The sequence below is a fragment of the Centropristis striata genome, chromosome 20, assembly GCF_030273125.1.
Source record: "Centropristis striata isolate RG_2023a ecotype Rhode Island chromosome 20, C.striata_1.0, whole genome shotgun sequence".
NCBI lineage: Eukaryota > Metazoa > Chordata > Actinopteri > Perciformes > Serranidae > Centropristis > Centropristis striata.
Window position 1 is genome coordinate 2,147,718 of NC_081536.1, and position 20,790 is coordinate 2,168,507.

Sequence of the window (20,790 nt, forward strand, 5' to 3'; positions counted from 1 at the left end):
GTTTTGCAGGAAACACAAAAAACTTCACCAAAAGTGTAACATATGACATTTATTGATCATTTCACTCAAAAAGGATGTAACAAAGGATGGATATTGGCATAGTAATAACACTGTGTGTAAATTATGTAACTTAAGAGAAATAAATGACTTAGGCATTTTTTTGAACATGCCTTTGTGACTTAAGCAAGATATGGTAACACTTTATTTTGAAAGTGTCTACATAAGAGTCACACAAGCCTGTCAGAAACATGACATGACAAGTATCATGAGCATTAATGTTACTTCAAAGTGTCATTAATGTTCATGACACATCCCATGTCATGTTTATGACACGCTCATGCCACTCTTATGCAGACACCTTCAAAATAAAGTGTTTAAGTCACACACTTGACATAAGCCATTATCTTAGAATAGAATAGAATAGAATAGAATAGAATAGAATGCCTTTATTGTCACTTTACACATGTACAATGAGATTTAAGAGCTGACTCCAGAAAGCAGTGCGACAATAAATAAAATACATAAAAGATATACAATATAAACTTAAAAGAATCGTGTGTGTGTGTGTGTGTGTGTGTGTGTGTGTGTGTGTGTGTGTGTGTGTGTGTGTGTGTGTTGGGGGGCAGCCTTTCCGGTCCTGAAGCTGTCTGCTTCAATGTTTCTATTTATCTATTTTATATATTGTCTCTTTACCTTGTTCTGTTATTTTACTTAATCCTGTTCTTTTTCTATACTAATTTTCTATGTACTGTTCCATCAACCTGCCCAGGGACTACAGCTGTTAAATAGCAATATGCTAGAACCTGCTAGAACAATTAAGATTCTCTTGTTGTACAAGATTAATGTCTTATTGTGCGCTGTCCCTGTCTTAAATAAATTACAATTACAAATTACAATTACTAGCTGGCTACTCCATGTCCCAGTAGAAAGCCCAGATTATTGGACTGCAACACATCAAAGGACAGAAAAATAAACATTTACATTGATAAGTCATTACACGCGTTATAAAGGCTATTTTGCATGGATATGAATACAGGTGTGCCTTGACATTTTGGCTTTCACTTTGATGTGCCCTGGGCATGAAAAGTTTGAAAAACACTGCTCTATTTAGATAGATAGATAGATAGATAGATAGATAGATAGATAGATAGATAGATAGATAGATAGATAGATAGATAGATAGATAGATAGATAGATAGATAGATAGATAGATAGATAGATAGATAGATAGATAGATAGATAGATAGATAGATAGATAGATAGATAGATAGATAGATAGATAGATAGACAGACAGACTTTATTTATCCCAAGCTGGTAAATTACAGTGTAGCAGCAGCATTACACACAGAGACAATAACAACACAATTAAATAAAAAGAACAACCTAGGCATACTACAAGCAATAAAATATAAAAATACAATAAAATGTAATGTAAAAATACAAATAAAGTGTCTAAAGAAGGAGTATGTAATAAGGAGTAGAATAGAATTCCAGTGCAGAATAAATATGAATATACAGTATAAAAATGTTGGTGCTATGAAACAATAAGGTGCAATGAACAGTGTGCATAAAAAACACATAAAGTGCATAGACAGTATGTAATGAACCAGACTATATTATATATATCATTTTGTGGTCAATTTGTGTCTTTTGGTCATTTTGTTTCCTTTTTTGGGACATTTTGTGTCTTTTTTTAGTCATTTTGTGTCTTTTTTGGGGTCATTTTGTGGTCAGTTTGTGTCTTTTTTGCTCATTTTTGTCTTTTTTGATCATTTTGTGGTCAATTTTTGTCTTTTTTTGGTCATTTTGTTTCCTTTTTTTGGTAATTTTGCGTCTTTTTTTATCTTAACTGTGCTCACTCAGTTATACTTTATTTTCTCTGTCTTAATGTTCCTCTACAGAACGCTAGCCAGCCGTTCTACCAACCCAGCAGAGAAACAGCGCTTCCTGCTCGATGGCCTCTCCCAAATGCAGCTCGCTGTCACAGAGCAGGAACATGTGGTGCTGAATGCTCAGAGGCTGCTCCGCTCACAGGAGGAGGTAAATTAAGTGCTTGTGTATTCCATAAAAAATCCATATTTCATTGTGATGATGCACTATCAAATACCTTGGGGAGGCATTCCATCTCTCACATGAGAAACACTGAGCTTCAGGCAACAACATTCGTTGAAACGTCTCTAAAGTTTTCTCCTAATTTTCTATTTAGAGAGAAAAATAAGTCTAATCCAGATGCACAAAGCATACTTAATGATCCAAATCTGCTGTAACCCAGGTGTGTTGAATGATCAGAATCCCACTTAACTATTCATAACTATTTATTATCATAGGTATCACACCCTAAACTAGAGCAGGTGTTGTGCTATGTGCAAATAATACTCTGTACATGCCCAAGAATTGGAGAGATGCCACCAAAAAAGCCTGTAAGAAGAAAAACTTCAGCTAAAAAATGTAATATATTAACATAATATTCTATCCTTCCATCCATTCTCGTCCGCTTATCTGGGGCCGGGTCGCGGGGGCAGCAGATAATCCACAATATATTGTACAATATGCATGCATTTCTTACATGCCTTAAATTTAAAACATGCACTACCGGTCAAAAGTTTTAGAACACACCAACTTTTCCAGTTTTTTATTGAAATTCAAGCAGTTCAAGTCAAATGAACAGCTTGAAAGGGTCCAAAGGTAAGTGGTGAACTGCCAGAGGTAAATAAAAAAAGGTAAGCTTAACCAAAACTGAAAAATAATGTACATTTCAGAATTATACAAGTAGGCCTTTTTCAGGGAACAAGAAATGGGTTAACAACTTAACTCTATGGAGTCTTGGGCTATTTTGTCCATTTTTGAATTCTTTTCCTGTCTTTGTAAGTTATTTTGTGTCTTTTGGTGTCTTTTTTTGTCATTTTGTGTCTTTTTTTGGTCATTTTGTGTCTTTTTTTAGTCCTTTAGTCCAACATAAAATGTGATTTAGAATCTTTTTTTTTACTTTCAAAACACTATCATGCTCAATAAAGAATTTTAAATGTTGCAAATGTGCATTAATTTCAGAGTACACTGAGACATTAAACTGCATCATTTTCAATTAAATTCTGGAAAAGTTGGTGTGTTCTAAAACTTTTGACCAGTAGTGTATGTTTCTTTGCATTGGACAAACACTTTGTGGAAAGCTTGTTGAAAACAAGATGTTTTTCTTGTTTTGTTATTTTAAGCAATGGGTGCTCACAAAATCCAAACAATTTGAAGATACAAACACAAACAGAAGGGAACATTTGCTAATATATCACTTCCTCTATGAGGCCCATTGTCTCTTCTACTTTCCACACTTTGAACCAGTCATAGCTACTGTACTAAACTCTCTTTTGAGGACACTGATCAGCTGCAACACCAGAAACAGATCAGAGGAGAAGGCATTGTAAAAATAAAATGCTTTGAACAAATGTGGACATGCATTTGCTCAGCTGTTACAGTTCTGGCTCAAATTGTTTGGTTCTATTTGGAGAACTATCTGAGCATGTTTTTCAGTGTTGAGAGAAGAAACATACAAACACAGGAATTTGTCTGAAAAGACACAAAATAGCCCAAAAAAGACACAAATTGACCACAAAATGATTAAAAAAAAGACAGAAAATGACCAAAAAAGACACAAAATGAGAGAAAAGACACAAAAAAGACACAAAATGACTAAAAAATTGACCAAAAAAAGAAACAAAATGACCAATAAAAGACACAAAATGACCAAAAAAGACACAAAAAGACCAAAAAAGACACAAAATGACCAGAAAAGACACAAAATGCTTTGAACAAATGTGGACATGCATTTGCTCAGCTGTTACAGTTCTGGCTCAAATTGTTTGGTTCTATTTGTATCTGAGCATGTTTTTCAGTGTTGAGAGAAGAAAGGATTTTCCTGTGAAAAGCCATTTTTGTGGCTTAATGACAGAAAAAAAGCTTTGTTTATGCCATCCCCATCTCATTCTGTTAATAGTCTAATTGACCGAATCACAATTAAGCTGCTGCGTGAGGTTATTAAGGCCCTGTTGTGCCACTGTTGTATTCTGGGGTTCTTGGCTGTGTGATATCCTCGCTAAATATTTGTGTGTGTTGCTCCGAGATGTTCTGACACAAACAGATAAAGCCTCCATTACTGTTACTTGTCACCAGCAGATGGGTGTTAGAATCCTATTTTATCCAGAACACTATACAAGCTGTCACACAGATGAGGTTATCTGAGGGCTTCATGGCCTGGCGTAACACCGGCTGCAGGCCTGATTTGACCACAAAATGATAAAAAAAAGACACAAAATGACAGAAAAGACACAAAATGACCAAAAAATTGACCCAAAAAAGACACAAAATGACCAATAAAAGACTCAAAATGACCAAAAAAGACACAAAATGACCAGAAAAGACACAAAATGACAGAAAAGACACAAAATTACAACAAAATTGACCCAAAAAAGACACAAAATGACAGAAAAGACACAAAATGACCAAAAAATTGACCCAAAAAAGACACAAAATGACCAATAAAAGACTCAAAATGACCAAAAAAGACACAAAATGACCAGAAAAGACACAAAATGACAGAAAAGACACAAATTTACAACAAAATTGACCAAAAAAAGACACAAAATGACCAAAAAAAGACACAAAATGACAGAAAACACACAAAATAACAGAAAAGACACAAAATTACAACAAAATTGACCAAAAAAAGACACAATATGACCAAAAAAAGACACAAAATGACCAGAAAAGACACAAAATGACAACAAAATTGACCAAAAAAGACACAAAATGACCAAAAAAAGACACAAAATGACAGAAAAGACACAAAATGGACCAAAAATCGTCAAAAATGATATTTAAGCATTCAAAACCTTTATTTTAGCTAAAATTCTCATATTTGGAAGAACTACATTGATTGAAACACTGAGACTTACCAACAGTTATCTTTGTACGACAATGACATTTCTCATTTTTGTGCACAATTACTTTATTTTATTTTGAAAGTGCAGTACAGTGAGAATGATCATTATATTTAGCTTTTATTGCACAATTAAACTAGTCTACAATGTACACATCATGGGTTCCTTTTGTGTACAATGAGATATTGTTTGAACAAAAAAACAGGTGAGAATTGTTCCGTCATCGTTATAAATTGATCATTTTATATTAATTTTGAATTATGAAAGAATGATTGATTGAACAACTCTCACACCTGCTGCGAAATCTTGTTCCCTGGAGTTAGTGATTGAATGGTGAGTGTGTGTTTGACTCTGGATTGTAGCAGTGTGTGTTCAGCAGATGGTGCTGCTGCCTCAGGAAGTCTGACATCCAACTGGAAACAAGACACAACAGCTGTAATCACTGAGAATCTGCTCATTTATTCATCTTTATGAGCTGGGCTACCATTCCTTCCCTATTCAATTCCAAAAAAGACACAAATTGACCACAAAATGATAAAAAAAGACACAAAATGACCAAAAAAGACACAAAATGACAGAAAAGACACAAAAAAGACACAAAATGACCAAAACATTGACCAAAATAATACACAAAATGACCAATAAAAGACACAAAATGACCAAAAAAGACACAAAATGACAGAAAAGACACAAAATTGACCAAAAAAGACACAAAATGACCAAAAAAAGACACAAAATGACCAGAAAAGACACAAAATGACAACAAAATTGACCAAAAAAAGACACAAAATGACCATAAAAAGACACAAAATGACCAGAAAAGACACAAAATGACAACAAAATGACCAAAAAAAGACACAAAATGACCAATAAAAGACACAAAATGACCAGAAAAGACACAAAATGACAGAAAAGACACAAAATGACAACAAAATTGACCAAAAAAAGACACAAAATTACCAAAGAAAGACACAAAATGACAGAAAAGACACAAAATGACAACAAAATTGACCAAAAAAAACACACAAAATGACCGAAAAGACTAAAACACATTAACACATGAACATGTTAACACTGTGGAGACAGAGCTGACTTCCAAAATGATTTGATGACCCCCAGAAATCATCTCGCGACCCCAGTTGGTGGGGATAGATGGTGCTGCTGCCTCAGTAAGTCTGACACACAACTGGAAACAAGACACAACAGCTGTAATCACTGAGAATCTGCTCATTTATTCATCTTTATGAGCTGGGCTACCAGTCGTTCCCTGTTCAATTCTTTCTTATTTAGATCACTCATTTTCAGTCTCATGTGCCTCAGTTGTTATTAGTCTGTGAACTCATCATCACAGTCCACTCCTGCACTCTAAACCAGTAGTTCTCAATCTTTTTGAGTCGCGACCCCCAATTTAACATGCATGTTGTCCGTGATCCCCGCTCACTGAACACAATCTCACACACACACACACATACAGTTCAGATCATACAAACACAGGAATTTGTCAGAAAAGATACAAAATAGCCCAAAAAAGACACAAAATGACCACAAAAAAAGACAAAAAAAAGACACAAAATGACAAAAAAAAGGAAACAAAATGACCAAAAAAGACACAAATTGACCACAAAATGATAAAAAAAGACACAAAATGACCAAAAAAGACACAAAATGACAGAAAAGACACAAAATGACCAAAACATTGACCAAAAAAAAAGACAGAAAATGACCAATAAAAGACACAAAATGACCAAAAAAGATACAAAATGACCAGAAAAGACACAAAATGACAGAAAAGACACAAAATGACAACAAAATTGACCAAAAAAAGACCCAAATGACCAAAAAAAGACACAAAATGACCAAAAAAAGACACAAAATTGACCAAAAAGACTAAAACACATGAACACTTTAACACAGTGGAGACAGAGCTGACTTCCAAAATGATTTGGCGACCCCCAGAAATCATCTCGCGACCCCAATTGGGGTTAAACAAAGCAAATTCTTTCTATCATCTACTGCCTGTGTGTGCTTACAAATGTAGTTTTTTCCTCCTTGCCAGAGTGACGGAGTGTCTCTGGCGGCCATGCGGAGGCTGCTGCGCCTGAGACTGGCCCTGGCAGAGTTCTGTCTGGCCGTGCTGGAGGAGCACTGTGCTGAGGAGAAACAACGAGCTCTGGCCCGGGAGAGGAAAACTCCTGCTGAGATCGCTCTGGAGGAGTTTACACACTGCTCACCTGAACCTGGCTCAGTAGAACAGGTGAGACAGTGGACCAGCACCTCAAACCACACTGCAAAAGAAGAAAAGTTTGGTGAATTCAAAATGTCAAGGCAACAAACTTCGATAAAATGTTAAGTTGGACAATTAACTATTTTAAGTTTTGTTTTTGAGTTTGCTCAACTCAACTGTAAGTTGTACTAACTTATAATTTTACATTGTAATAACTTTTAATCCTTACTTCTGCTAACTTCTGCAATGTGCTGAATTGGCACGATTGTAACGCCGCAATGAAATGTCAGCTAATGTTGTGACCACAATTTTGAGTTAGCATTGATACGCTCATGGCTACTCTTGTAGCTGTAACAAGCAGCGCCGCTAGCATCAGTTAGCTGCTAGCATCAGTTAGCTGCTAGCATCAGTTAGCCGCTAGCGTCAGTTAGGAACATTCAAAGTGGTTAGCTGCAAGAATAACTGACCAAATTTTCATATTAAACTACATCTGGGTATCAATTGAATGCAGGTGTTGTTTCACTGGAGAAGAACCACAAGTTGTTTTTTTTTATTCACTTTTTATTGAGGAATTTTTAACATTTTATACAGAACAAAGAACAGGAACACTTGGGGTGGGGGGTACACAAAATTACTAAAAAAAAAAGAAGACACAAAATGACCAAAAATACACAAAATTACAAAAAAAGAGACACAAAATTACAAAAAAAGAGACAAAATTATTAAAAAAAGACACAAAATTACCAAAAAAGACACAAAATTACAAAAAAAGTAATACAAGGGACCTTCCACACACAATACGGTAAAGTGCCATTCATATAAAACTCACATTAAACTTTCCGCTAGCATCAGTTAGCCGCTAGCATCAGTTAGCCGCTAGCGTCAGTTAGCCGCTAGCATCAGTTAGCCGCTAGCGTCAGTTAGCCGCTAGCATCAGTTAGCCACTAGCATCAGTTAGCCGCTAGCTTTCGCTAATTACCGAAAACCTGTTTGTGTTTAAATGTTGAAAATGTGTAGGTTCCTTTCTCCAACAAACGACGCACAACACTGCACAACACAGCTCAGAATAAAATTCCCGTATCATTTTAATTAATTTAATTAAGGGTTGATTACCTGTGGGGACTCCAGCTCAGGCGGCGCAGCCACAATGAGACTTTAAGTGCAGTGGCAGCTCGGAAAGTTGGCTTTCCCGCATTTCCCAACAAAGAAATAAGAGTTATCAGAACTATTGTCCCTTGTTGTGAACCCCAACTTAAAGATATAAGTAACAACAACTCACCAACTTGTTTTTGAGCAGACAACTGGCTTCCTTTGTTGTGCTAACTTACATTATTGCCCTAAATGTCAATAATTTATATTTCCAAGTTTTACCAACTTAAATCACTGTTTGAGGCCAAAAAATACAAGTTGGCTTTTTTGCAGTGCAGGGTAGAGCTGGATGGCAGTACCAGTAACCTTAAAGTGATATCAATAGCAGTAGAGTTCTTGATTTAATACCTTTTGAATGCGTTGTAGCACATTCCATTAAATCAAGGAACGCTCAAAGTGGTTAGCTGCAAGAATAACTGTTTGACTGGAGAAGAACCACAAGTTGTTTTTTTTTATTCACTTTTTATTGAGGAATTTTTAACATTTTATACAGAACAAAGAACAGCAACAGTTGGGGTGGGGGGTACCTATACCACACAGCATCATCTTTTTCACCGAGCATCATCATTAGCAGCAGTTGTTGTTAGTTAAACGTTAGTTAATACTATACAGTCATGGAAAAAAATATTAGACCACCCTTGTTTTCTTCAGTTTATTGTTCATTTTAAGGCCTGGTACAACTAGAGGTACATTTGTTTGGACAAATATAATGATAACAACAAAAATAGCTCATAAGAGTTTAATGTAATAGCTGATATCTAACCGTTTTCCATTGTTTTCTTGAAAATGATTTTGGTTATTATCAAGAAAATCATGTAAATTGTCTAGATATCAGCTCTTAAATTAAACTCTTATGAGCTGTTTTTGTTGTTATCATTATATTTGTCCAAATAAATTTGTACCAGGCATTAAAATCAACAAAAACTTAAAGAAAAGGGTGGTCTAATAATTTTTTAAGCACTTTCACACTATTGCATTATCTGGTCGTTTCTTTATTATGAGAGTGTAGGATCTTATTTTAAAGGTTATCTAATTATTTTCCCTTTTTATCACTAATAAATAAAAAAAGACCAAAACCAACAATTACTTTATCCTCCTCAGAAATACAGTGTCCAAAACTTAAAACACTTAAAGGATATTGCTTTGCTTGAAATATTTCTTAATTCCAGTAATGTACATGAGGAGTTTAGATAAACATGGATCTTTATAAACTGTAGTTGATTTAAAAAAAAAAAAACAGCTGTTGAAACGTCAAAGCAGGGGTGAATAAAGATAGACAGAGTCTCGTCCTCAGGGCAGAGGAAGTGACACATTTACACTTCAAAGAGCACAAAATATTGGTGTAAACATCAACAAGTTAAAGAGCCATGTGATCACGTCTGGCTATGTAGGTCAGAAGGTTAGTTGCGTATCATTGCCACTTGGGGATGCTAACATGCAAAGTAACACCAGGCTGTTTTATATTTTATAGCCCTCATCTGTAACCACGCTTTAGAGCAGGGGGCTCTAACTCAAATTACTAACAAAATTACTATTAAAAAAAGACACAAAATTACATTTAAAAAAAGACACAAAATGACAGAAAAAAACTAAATTACTTTAAAAAGACACAAAATTACTGTAGAATAAGACACAAAATGACAGAAAAAAACTAAATTACTTTAAAAAGACACAAAATTACATTTAAAAAAAGACACAAAATGACCAAAAAAAGACACACAATTACTGAAAAAACACTAAATTACAGAAAAGACAGAATTACTAAAAAAGACACAAAATTATTAAAGAAAGACACAGAATTACCAAAAAAAGACACAGAATTACCAAAAAAGACACAAAATTACTATAAAAAAGACACGAAATGACAGAAAAAAACTAAATTACTTTAAAAAGACACAAAATTACAAAAAAAGACACAAAATGACCAAAAAAAGACACACAATTACTGAAAAAACACTAAATTACAGAAAAGACAGAATTACCAAAAAAGACACAAAATGATTTAAAAAAGACACAGAATTACCAAAAAGACACAAAATGACAGAAAAAAACTAAATTACTTAAAAAAGACACAAAATGATCAAGAAAGACACAGAATTACCAAAAAATACACAAAATTATTGGAAATACACAAAATTACTAAAAAAAGACACAAAATTACCCAAAAAATTTGAGAGTTTGAGACCCATGCTTTAGAGCAAATCTCTTGTGGCTAACTAAAAAATGACAGTGCTTATATAGCTTCTCTGTTAGCTCAAGTGCTTTATTGGCAGGCAGTGTGTTCAGCATAGAGCCATCACTCCAAGGTGGCTCCCTACCAGTGTGTTCATTCAGGACACCAATACCCTGGATTTAAGCTGTTTTGAGTGTTTTGCCTTCATTTAGAAAATGTTTGCAGGATTTCTTACTAGAGTGCTGGATTTAGGATGCTGCTTTAGTAAGTTTTGTGCGTGAGAAGTTTGAAAAGATGCTAGGGTTCATGGGTTAGCATGCAGGTGCATTTCAATACATTAGAACATGATGGAAAAGTCCATTTTCAGCAGTTCAAGTCAAATAGTCCCAACCAAGTATTGAGTCATATAGATGGACATACTTTTCCATATTAAACATACTTTTTAAAATTGGTCTTTTGTAATATTCAAATTTTTGAGACACTGAAATTGAGGTCTTCATCAAATGTAAGCCATAATCATTATAATTAGAAGAAATTAAATAAATTAAGACATGAAGTCTTTCATTCTGTGTGTCATGGATCTATATAATGTGTTATTTCCACTTTTTGAATTGAATTTCTGACATAAATAAAAAACTTTTCTATGATATTCTAATTTATTGAGATGCACCTGTATGTTAACTAATTGATGGTGTTTAACCCTCTGGAGTCTCCAGAAGCGTCAACGCATGGCTTCTTTATCACATCCAGACGTAAAAACAACAAAATGACCAAAGAAGACACAAAATGACCAAAAAAAGACACAAAATGAGAAGACAGAATAACAAAAAAAACCCAGCAGAAGACACAAAATGACCAAAAAAAGACACAAAATAACTAAAAAAGACACAACAACAGACACAAAATTACCAAAAGACACAAAAAAAGACACAAATTACCAAAAAAGACACAAAATGACTTAAAATTGATCTTTTGTAATATTACATTTTTTGAGACACTGAAACTGAGGTCTTCATTAAATGTAAGCCATAATCATTATAATTAGAAGAAATTAAATAAATTAAGACATGAAATGTTCCATTCTGTGTGTCATGGATCTATATAATGTGTTATTTCCACCTTTTGAATTAAATTTCTGACATAAATAAACTTTTCTATCATATTCTAATTTATTGAGATGCACCTGTACATTCAGTAAAATCCTTTAAGCTAATGCTCGTTCAGGAAAACAGAGAGGCAGATTTGGGTTGCTGTATATTAATCTATTATCTAGAATGTGATACAACATATTATTCATAAATATTCAAATTTTCCTTCAGAATGAGCTTGTGCCAGTCAACAAATGTCTGGAAAGAGAAAACAAGATGAGAGCTATTGCATCACCCTGAACTCTAAATATGAAATTGCTCATTTAATATTAATAGTTTATATTAGGAGGCTGTAAAGGGCTTCAGGAGCTGTGAGCATGAATATTACTAGTTATATAGTATTTGAAGAAGAACGCATATTTTATTAATCCCTTGTGGGGAAATTCAATATTTTCAATCTGTTGTTATTAGTTTTTACACACGCAGGCCAAAATAGGAACTTAAAGGAGCAATAACAATAAATATTTAATTTTTAAAATTATTGTAACTCAAGTGGATCACTCAGTCCACACCTATCACAACAGCAACAGTGACTAAATATGTCAGCATCATTCTCAGAGCGATTTGATGAATAGAAACACTTAAAAACAAAAATATATTTGAATGTACATGGCTTCACATTCAACCTGTCCGTCTCTTTTTCTTTCTCTTTTTTTCTCTTTCTCTCTCGACGGTTGTTTTACTTGTTTTCAATTATTTTGTTCCATATTCTTCTTATAAAAACAATGATAAATAAATGCTAAATCAAGTGCTTTGTAAATGTTGCATCTACCATTTCTGACTTCTGAATTGAATTTCTGACATAAATAAAACATTTTTCTATGATATTCTAATTTATTGAGATGCACCTGTATGTTAACTAATTGATGGTATTTAAGCCTCTGGAGTCTCCAGAAGCACCAAACGCATGGCTTCTTTATCACATCCAGACATAAAAGACACAAAATGACAAAAAAAGACACAACAACAGATACAAAATGACCAAAAAAGGCACAAATTACCAAAAAAGACACAAAATGACAAAAAAAGACACAAAATAACTAAAAAAAGACACAAAATGACAAAAAAAGACACAAAAAGACCAAAAAAAGACACAAAATAACTAAAAAAGACACAACAACAGACACAAAATGACCAAAAAATGACACAAATTACCAAAAAAGACACAAAATGACAAAAAAAAGACACAAAATGAAAAAAAAAAGACAGAAATTGTGTCAGTCAGAGCAAGAGCTTTGTCTCAGTCAGATATCAACCCAGACTATGGGGACCTCCCAGCAGGTTAACTGGTTCTTGTTTCCAGCTGGACTTGAACCGGCAACCCTCTGATCACCAACTTTAAAATAGAATTCCTGTTAAATGTTTTCTCCGCAGATACCAAGCCTCCTTTCCTCTGTTGCTAATTTTGCTTCTGAACAGCTTTTATGACAGATTTTCTTGGTGAAAAAAAGAAAAAAGTTAATTAAACATGTGTTGGGATTTGCTTCCAAAATGTGTTTCTGTTCAGCCAAGTCCTGAGCATCAATCAACACGTCTAGTTAAATTTAGAGAGGTTTGAGAATCCAAAAACATGTTTGTCAGATGGTAATGTAAGGGAGTACATCCCTTGTCTCCTCACATGGCCTCAACTTAGTTTCTGTGTGTTTTTGTGTCCAGGAGTGGGTGAGTGTGGGCAGCTCCGTGGGGCAGGAGGCTCTGCTCCAGCTGGCTGCAGTCTCTTCTCTCTGCCTGGAAAACAACATGGAGGCCAGAGCTCGCTGCCTCAGTCTGATGGGGAAGTGTCTCAGACTGCTGGCTGTGCAGGAAGACCCTGTTTACCTGTGTTCTCTCTGGGACAGACACAAACAGGTACGCAAATACAGTAAATAACAAGTACAAGTACCTTTAAAAACCTCCTGGAGACCTTCAGCTCTTCAGAGAGCATCTTCTTTCCTAGCACCACACGATAATTCTACTACTTAAAGAATTGTCACCAGCACTTATTGATGCACTAATACCTCTTATCCACTTTTTAATCAAAGTATACGCTGTTCTTCTGAACAATGTCTTAACGACCCATTTTCCTCAGGCTTTCAAAGAGAAATGCATGTTCAACAAGTGCTGGATTCACACCTGGTTTTTCACTAAATTGATGACCTCACTGAATGCCACACTGCTATTTTTTTGAACACACCCCTTTCAACTAATTGCCCAATTGCACAGCCTTAAGCACTGCATAAAAAGCCAACTTGTATTTTTTGGCCTAAAACAGTGATTTAAATTGTTAAAACTTGGAAATATAAAGTATTGACATTTAGGGCAATAATGTAAGTTAGCACAACAAAGGAAGCCAGTTGTCACAAGGGGGCTTGTGAAGAGTGCTGTAGTAATGGGAATAAAAGATCTAGAGTTTTTAAGTAGTTAAAAACAAAGAATGGTCAAAAGCTGTGGGTGGTTAAATGCACTTTTAAATCAAACAAACCAAAAAACTTTTTTCACATCTCGGAATCTGAGCACTCAAAGGGCCGTGGGAATCTAAGTCTGTTAGGGCAGATTTCCAAGGTTTGAAAAAAATAAAACTTTGTCATAGAGCTAAACCAAATACATCACCGGAAAGGTCTTGGCCTGGAGAGTAACATATATCAATTTCAAGGTTCTATAATTTTCTTGCTTTGAGATATTGACCTTTGAACCTTAACCCTGGGGCATATTTAAATGATTATAACTAAGAGACAAAAAGGGTTACAGACATGAGACCTACTGTTATAGAAAGGTGTTGACATGGACTATAATGTGAGCATAGTCACTAAGGGGTGGGAGTGGGGGGGCTTTAGGATATGCTGAAAAAACAACAATTCCCCCATTGAACATGACAATATTTAAATTCTGATGCCAAAAATGTGATTGACATCCCCTCAAACCCCTGGAAAGCCACTAATTAAGTATTTCCAACTTCCAATTTTAGGTAAAAACCTGTTTTATTAAAAAAACTACAACTCCCTAGACCTCTCGTTTTGTAGTTCTTCCCTATTAGGGCTGTGAAAACCTATTTCTACCCAATATATCGAATATCACACACTGTCTAATAAATAATTACACTGTATGTATATTATCTATGCTAAAAAAAGACAACAATGTTTGTTTAATGAAGATATTTTAACTAAAACAGGAGAGCAGAGTTGGGGCCATTTACAGTGAAGCGCGATTCAATGAGATCGCACAGCACATCCGCGAGGATAGGACCACATCCGCTATGATCGCGGTAGATTACAAAATAAAACAGATTTCAAAATAAAACACAGCGGATCGTCTTTTTCTGGCGAGATCTTCGCCACAAAGTGATTATGTACATTCACTGAGTGAATATTAAGAACATAAAACATATATTTCTCGCTAGAAATGTAATCAAAATCCATTTTTATGCAGAAACAAAGTCAAAATATTTATTTTTTTTCACTAAAAATGAGAGAAATGTCCGCCAGTGGAATGCCGTAAAACAAACGAATAAAAGTTTATTTCCCAGAATCGAAGGAGAAAAAAAATTATACTGAGAGCCACAACATGAAGCTATTTTATTGTTGAATTATCAGTGAGACTTTGATGTGTTTGTGTTGAGAAATGTTGACGATGCCATTAAAAGAAATCCTTAAAATAGGGAGAAAAATACTTCCGTGCACAGGGTCCTCGGTTCTCCATTCAGATTGTCGCTGGCAGCGTAATGGAGGGCCGTGGTCGGGATATTATTGGAGTGAATAGACGGCTGTAAGCCTCTGCTCTAAGCGTTTCTCAGCACCGCGAGCGGGTTTATATTGGAGTCAATTGAGAACCCAGAGCGTTCCCCACACACGTGGAAGGGTACCCTTTTCGTCAGTATGATACGTTCAGGGGCGTGACAAATAGTCGGTATTTTACGCTTCGGGAATGAGAACGGGTTGGCAAATTCTCAGTAGACCCCATGCTAAGATGCTAACATCCAGGTTGGCCCACAAAAATACATCATTTTGTTTCCTCTAAAAACATGGAAACTAAGCAACCAGCTGGCATACCTGGGATTTATTTACTGTTGCTTCCTGCCACTAAACCAAATTATATGCTTCTCTCCTTTCTTTTCAAATACTCTGGACTGTTTATGCCTTCAGAAATTCTGTAACCACAAAAACAAAATACCAGAAAGAAATCACTTAAGCTTTGAGCATGCTATTACTTAATTGTTGAAAGTCATTCAGATCTTAGGGGATTTTATTTGCAGGCCTTTCTGGGAATTCTGATGCACACACACACACACACACACACACACACACACACACCAATGGACAAGTAACCTGGAAAAAGTTTCTGCAGAGGGTGAAAAGCTTATAGTGATTAGGAAGATGGATGTCCGCTTATATAATTTTAGACAGAAAAGCTCAGGTCTTCATGGGTTTTGATCATGAGGGGTTTTATACTAATCACAATCATTGTTCTGTGATCTTGAAATAACTTTGTGCAGAAGGAGGCCTGGACCGGCCCTAGAGCTGTTTCCGCGGAGGAGGAGGGGAATTCAGAGAAAGGCAGAGAATCGAGCCAAAGAGAGGTGAGGTTGACCTCTGGCAAAAGTGCTGAGCTGCAGGTACATTCCTCCTGACAAGTGACCCCGTCTCTTCTGACTCATCGCTAATCTAAGGTCTTTATACGGAGGTTCACCTCACAGCTCAAATCCCCCGGAGGTGAATCTCTGGGCACTCTGCATAGTTCTCATATTGAAAGATCTACTGTCCCCATCAAACCTGGTGCAGAATAAAAAATGGGTGTAATGTACTATTTATGTGGCAACATGTTGGAATATGAAGTAAGATTCTGTTGGTAATGTTGTAATGGTAACAGTATGGTAACTATATTTGGTAACTTCAGCGGACTACCAAAATGGGGTCCCCTGCTGTTAGTGAGGTCATAGAACCACACCAATCAGTGTAATAATAATAATAACTACAAAATTTCCTCTGGGGAAATTCTGAAAGGGCCACGGGGGCTACTGCCGGTGTGTGTACACTATGATGAGATTCTTCAGAGATTTCAAACTATGCCCTTTAACCTCAAAGTGTGTGTGTGTGTGTGTAATTAAAATCACATAAAGTTACCTGTGTGTGTGTTTGAAGCATGTGTATGCATGTGTGAGGAGTGTGCATGCTTACGCGCATGTGTGTGTGTGTGTGTGTCTGTAACTGTAATCACATCAAAGATCAAAGCAATCAACAGAATTAACTGCCACCTGTTCCGGCATAGTGACAGCCAGAGGTGGACAGACTGAAATTTCTGGCCTCGAACAGAAAGCATTTTTGGCAAAACCATAATACCTATCATTGATCCGACTTCACTTTGAGCGTCCTGAGTTCTTCCTGAACGTCTACATATGTTTTTTTTAAAGAAAAATTAAAAAATAGCTTTGTTAGAGCGATCTAAAAAAAAATTTTCGATTTCCCTTTTTCCGAAATCTTCCTGCGTTTTTAATATGGGAGCCAATGAGGCTGTTGGTGGTGTTGGTGGATCTTCTGTGCGTCCTACGCCCAAACTATAACTCTGACAGCTTTACCAGAGGATTGTGAGTGAGAAGACTAATTTTCCTACGTTTCTATGTATAAATTATTTCTGTAGAGTGGAATTTGCGGCCTGGAGCGCAGTTTTCAAATTTATTTTTTGACAGTTTTTTCTCTCCCTCTACACTCTGGCGATGATGTCACACACTGTGACACGAACATTCCGTGCAATACACACCCATTATAATCTCAGAATTTCTCCAAAAATGATCATGGTCATTGAACAGGGATTGATAAAAAACTATATGACCTATCGAAACGTGGATTAATACACCGATACACAAGACTTGTGTCTACTGTTTAAAGTTTAAATGGAGTCTCTAGGTGAAATATTGCCAGAGAAGTAGATGTTTAAAAATCTCCAATTATTGTTCTTTTTCGCTCATTTTTTGTCGGCCGTCCCATTCACTTCAATGCAAAATTTTGGGCAGTTTTTCGCGACTTATGTCGCGAAAAATTCGTATTCTGTAGAGAAAAGTAATAGCACACCGATCCCGATCAAACCGCACGTTTTGATGTATAATTTGTCCTGCAACTCTTCAAGTTGTAGGACTAGTAGCGGGACGAAATTGCGTCCGGAAGGGGAAGAAGAAGAAATCCACAGTATAACAGTAGTGCAGCACTGGTCCCTACAGATATTGCTGTATGGGACCAGTGCTCGGTGCGATTGCCCCGAGGCCCTAATAATAATGATAATAAGAGTAATAATAACTCTATAAACCTTTATTTGCAAAATATATTTCTTTTTTTTGGGGGGGGGTCACAAAAAATCCTGAAGCTGCCTGCATTCCTCTGAGAGTTTTGACATAAAGTGATTCAAAAGGTAGAGATAACTACATTTAAAGATTGCTTGAAATAACTATTTCTGGAGTTTAACCGAAAGGATAGGTTCATGTTTTAAAACTTTAACGAACTGGATGTGAAGAAATCACTTCCTAATATTATTCCAGTACAAGAGATAGGGGACAAAAGCCAGCGTCTTCACTCAGTGTAATAAATGAGACTCCAGCAGTTTAAATAGGTTTAAAATAAGTTGCAGTCTTTTTTAGTCCATGATTCCTTATTTATGTTAATATTCCTCACCCTCAGTTCACCAAAGAAACAAAGAAACGTTCAGGAAAAGCACCCTAAAGCTAGCAGTAAGCCTCATATTAGCTTTAGCTGAACAATGGAATGTATTTTTCTAGGAAAAGTAGGACTGTGGATTTCCTCCCCATCACTTCCACAGGAGACAACTTAGGAAAGAGTCTGTGAACATCCAGCATGATGAGGAGGAATGATTACAGTAACTAATAAGCCCTTTAATGTACATATACGTATGGGGCATGTGAGTAATGTTTAAGATAGTATCAACAAAACTGAAAAACATCCTTTTGAGTAGAGAGAAGTTAGACAAAATATATTCACAAACATTTTACAGAGGACTTGTGATGGTAACTTAGTATGATAGAGATATACTATTTATTTATATACTGTAATTTGTCATTCTAAGTATAAACACTTAGTATGTGTACTCTATGTATGTTTGATTGATTATACTCACATTGACTTTTATAGTGTGTACAGGGATGTTAATCTGCTTGCTTGGGTGTGTGTGTGTGTGTGTGTGTGTGTGTGTGCGCGCGCGCGTGTGTGTGTGTGTGTGTGTTTTCAAGCTGACCAATCGTGCTTCAGAGTGATGTTAGGACCGCCCAGCTAATTTACATTTTGACATTGTTGGGTGTTGACAAAAGTTTCACAGAAATAAATTAATAAATGTAAAAATAAATAACTGTATAAATAAATAAATACATGTGGAATTAACCAAATAGATAAATGAAAATGTAGAAATGAAGGAATACAGAAATAATTCCATAAATAATATGTAATAATAATAATAATATAATAATAATCCATAATATTTTTGCATTTTTATTTATTTATTTATTTATTTATATTATTAAATCATATATTAAATATATTATTATTATTATTATTATTATATATTTTTATTGTATTATTTCTATATTTATATAATTTATATTTATGTCATTTATGTCATTTTCGTCATATAATTATAATTATATGTGTGTGTGTGTGTGTTTTCAAGCTGACCAATCGTGTTTCAGAGTGATGTTAGGACCGCCCAGCTAATTTACATTTTGACGTAAAATGTAAAAATGAATGAATACAGAAATAACTACATAAATAATAAAATAAATGTAAAAACTTTCATTTGCAGTAAGAATTTCCATATTTTTTTTGCATTTTTATTTATTTATTTATTTATATTATTATATTATATATTTTATTATATTATTTCTATATTTCTATAATTTATATTTATGTAATTTTCGTTTTATAATTATGTGTGTGTGTGTGTGTGTGTGTGTGTGTTTGTGTGTGTTTTCAAGCTGACCAGCTAATTTACATTTTGACGTAAAATGTAGAAATTAATGAATACAGAAATAACTACATAAATAATAAAATAAATGTAAAAACTTTCGTTTGCAGTAAGAATTTCCATAATTTTGTTGCATTTTTATTTATTTATTTATATTATTTTATAATGTATTTTATTATATTATTTCTATAATTTATATTTATGTAATTTATGTAATTATCGTTATATAATTATGTGTGTGTGTGTGTGTGTGTGTGTGTGTGTGTGTGTGTGTGTGTGTGTGTGTGTTAGCAGGGCAGGAGGCGTGGAGCCCAGCAGTTGTTGGTGCGAGCCAGTCAGTGTCTGTCCTCCTCCATCAGTCTGAGTCTCCAGCAGCAGCCGTCCTCCTCCTCCTCCTCCGTCCTGGCTGCTTCATGTCTCAACATGGTGGAGAGTCTCGGCCAGTCTGACGCTGCAGTGGCGGGTCAATATCTCGCCCTGTTTCAGGTATTGTGCATCACCCCATATTTGCATTTTTTCCTACACTACACTGTAAACAATTATCTTGTAAATTAACAGCAGTAGAATACTGGCAGCAGGGTTGCCAGTATTCTACTGTTAATTGTACAGTTCCCTTACTGTTACTATTATCCTGTATCTCCTTGATTTGACAGTAAAATACTGATACTGCAAACATCATCTAACAAATAAAACATTTCAGTTCAACTTACCCTGTCATTTGCTCAAGAAATGCAGGATTAAACTGGATGTTTCAAGAAAGGATAGACCATGGGAAACGGCAAACTACCTACAAATATTGCCCAGGATGCATTGTTTTCTACAGTGTAATACCTTTTTAATGGAAAACAGTATGTTACTGTCACAATATGGCTGTTTTCTTACAGCAATCTGTTACAGTGTACCTAAGTGTACAGATGTTTCTATAATGTATTAAAATGTAATATTAATCATCAGGTTCACTCTCAGCACTGCAATGTCCATGTACACTGTAGAGCATGGGTTTCAAACTCGCGGCCCATGGGCCAATTGCGGCCCTCGTGACGATATTTTGTGGCCCCCACCTTGATATGAAAGTTTAATGTGAGTTTTATATGAATGGCACTTTACCGTGTTGTGTGTGGAAGGTCCCTTTAATTACTGTTTTTGGTAATTTTGTGTCTTTTTTTAATAATTTTGTGTCTTTTTTTAATAATTTTGTGTCTTTTTTTTGTAATTTCGCATATATTTTAGTA

At 35.2% G+C, this 20,790-nt stretch overlaps 1 protein-coding gene across 1 annotated transcript in view; it reads left to right on the forward strand.

The window, feature by feature from the left end:
* LOC131993104 (cilia- and flagella-associated protein 46) overlaps window positions 1-20,790 on the forward strand; it is a 149,656-nt gene that overhangs the window by 99,251 nt on the left and 29,615 nt on the right. Inside the window, exons 39-43 of the mRNA XM_059358838.1 lie at window positions 1,903-2,041; window positions 6,986-7,183; window positions 13,280-13,471; window positions 16,092-16,211; window positions 19,850-20,044. Coding sequence (XP_059214821.1) covers window positions 1,903-2,041; window positions 6,986-7,183; window positions 13,280-13,471; window positions 16,092-16,211; window positions 19,850-20,044 — 844 coding nt within the window. The remainder of the gene's footprint in view (window positions 1-1,902; window positions 2,042-6,985; window positions 7,184-13,279; window positions 13,472-16,091; window positions 16,212-19,849; window positions 20,045-20,790) is intronic.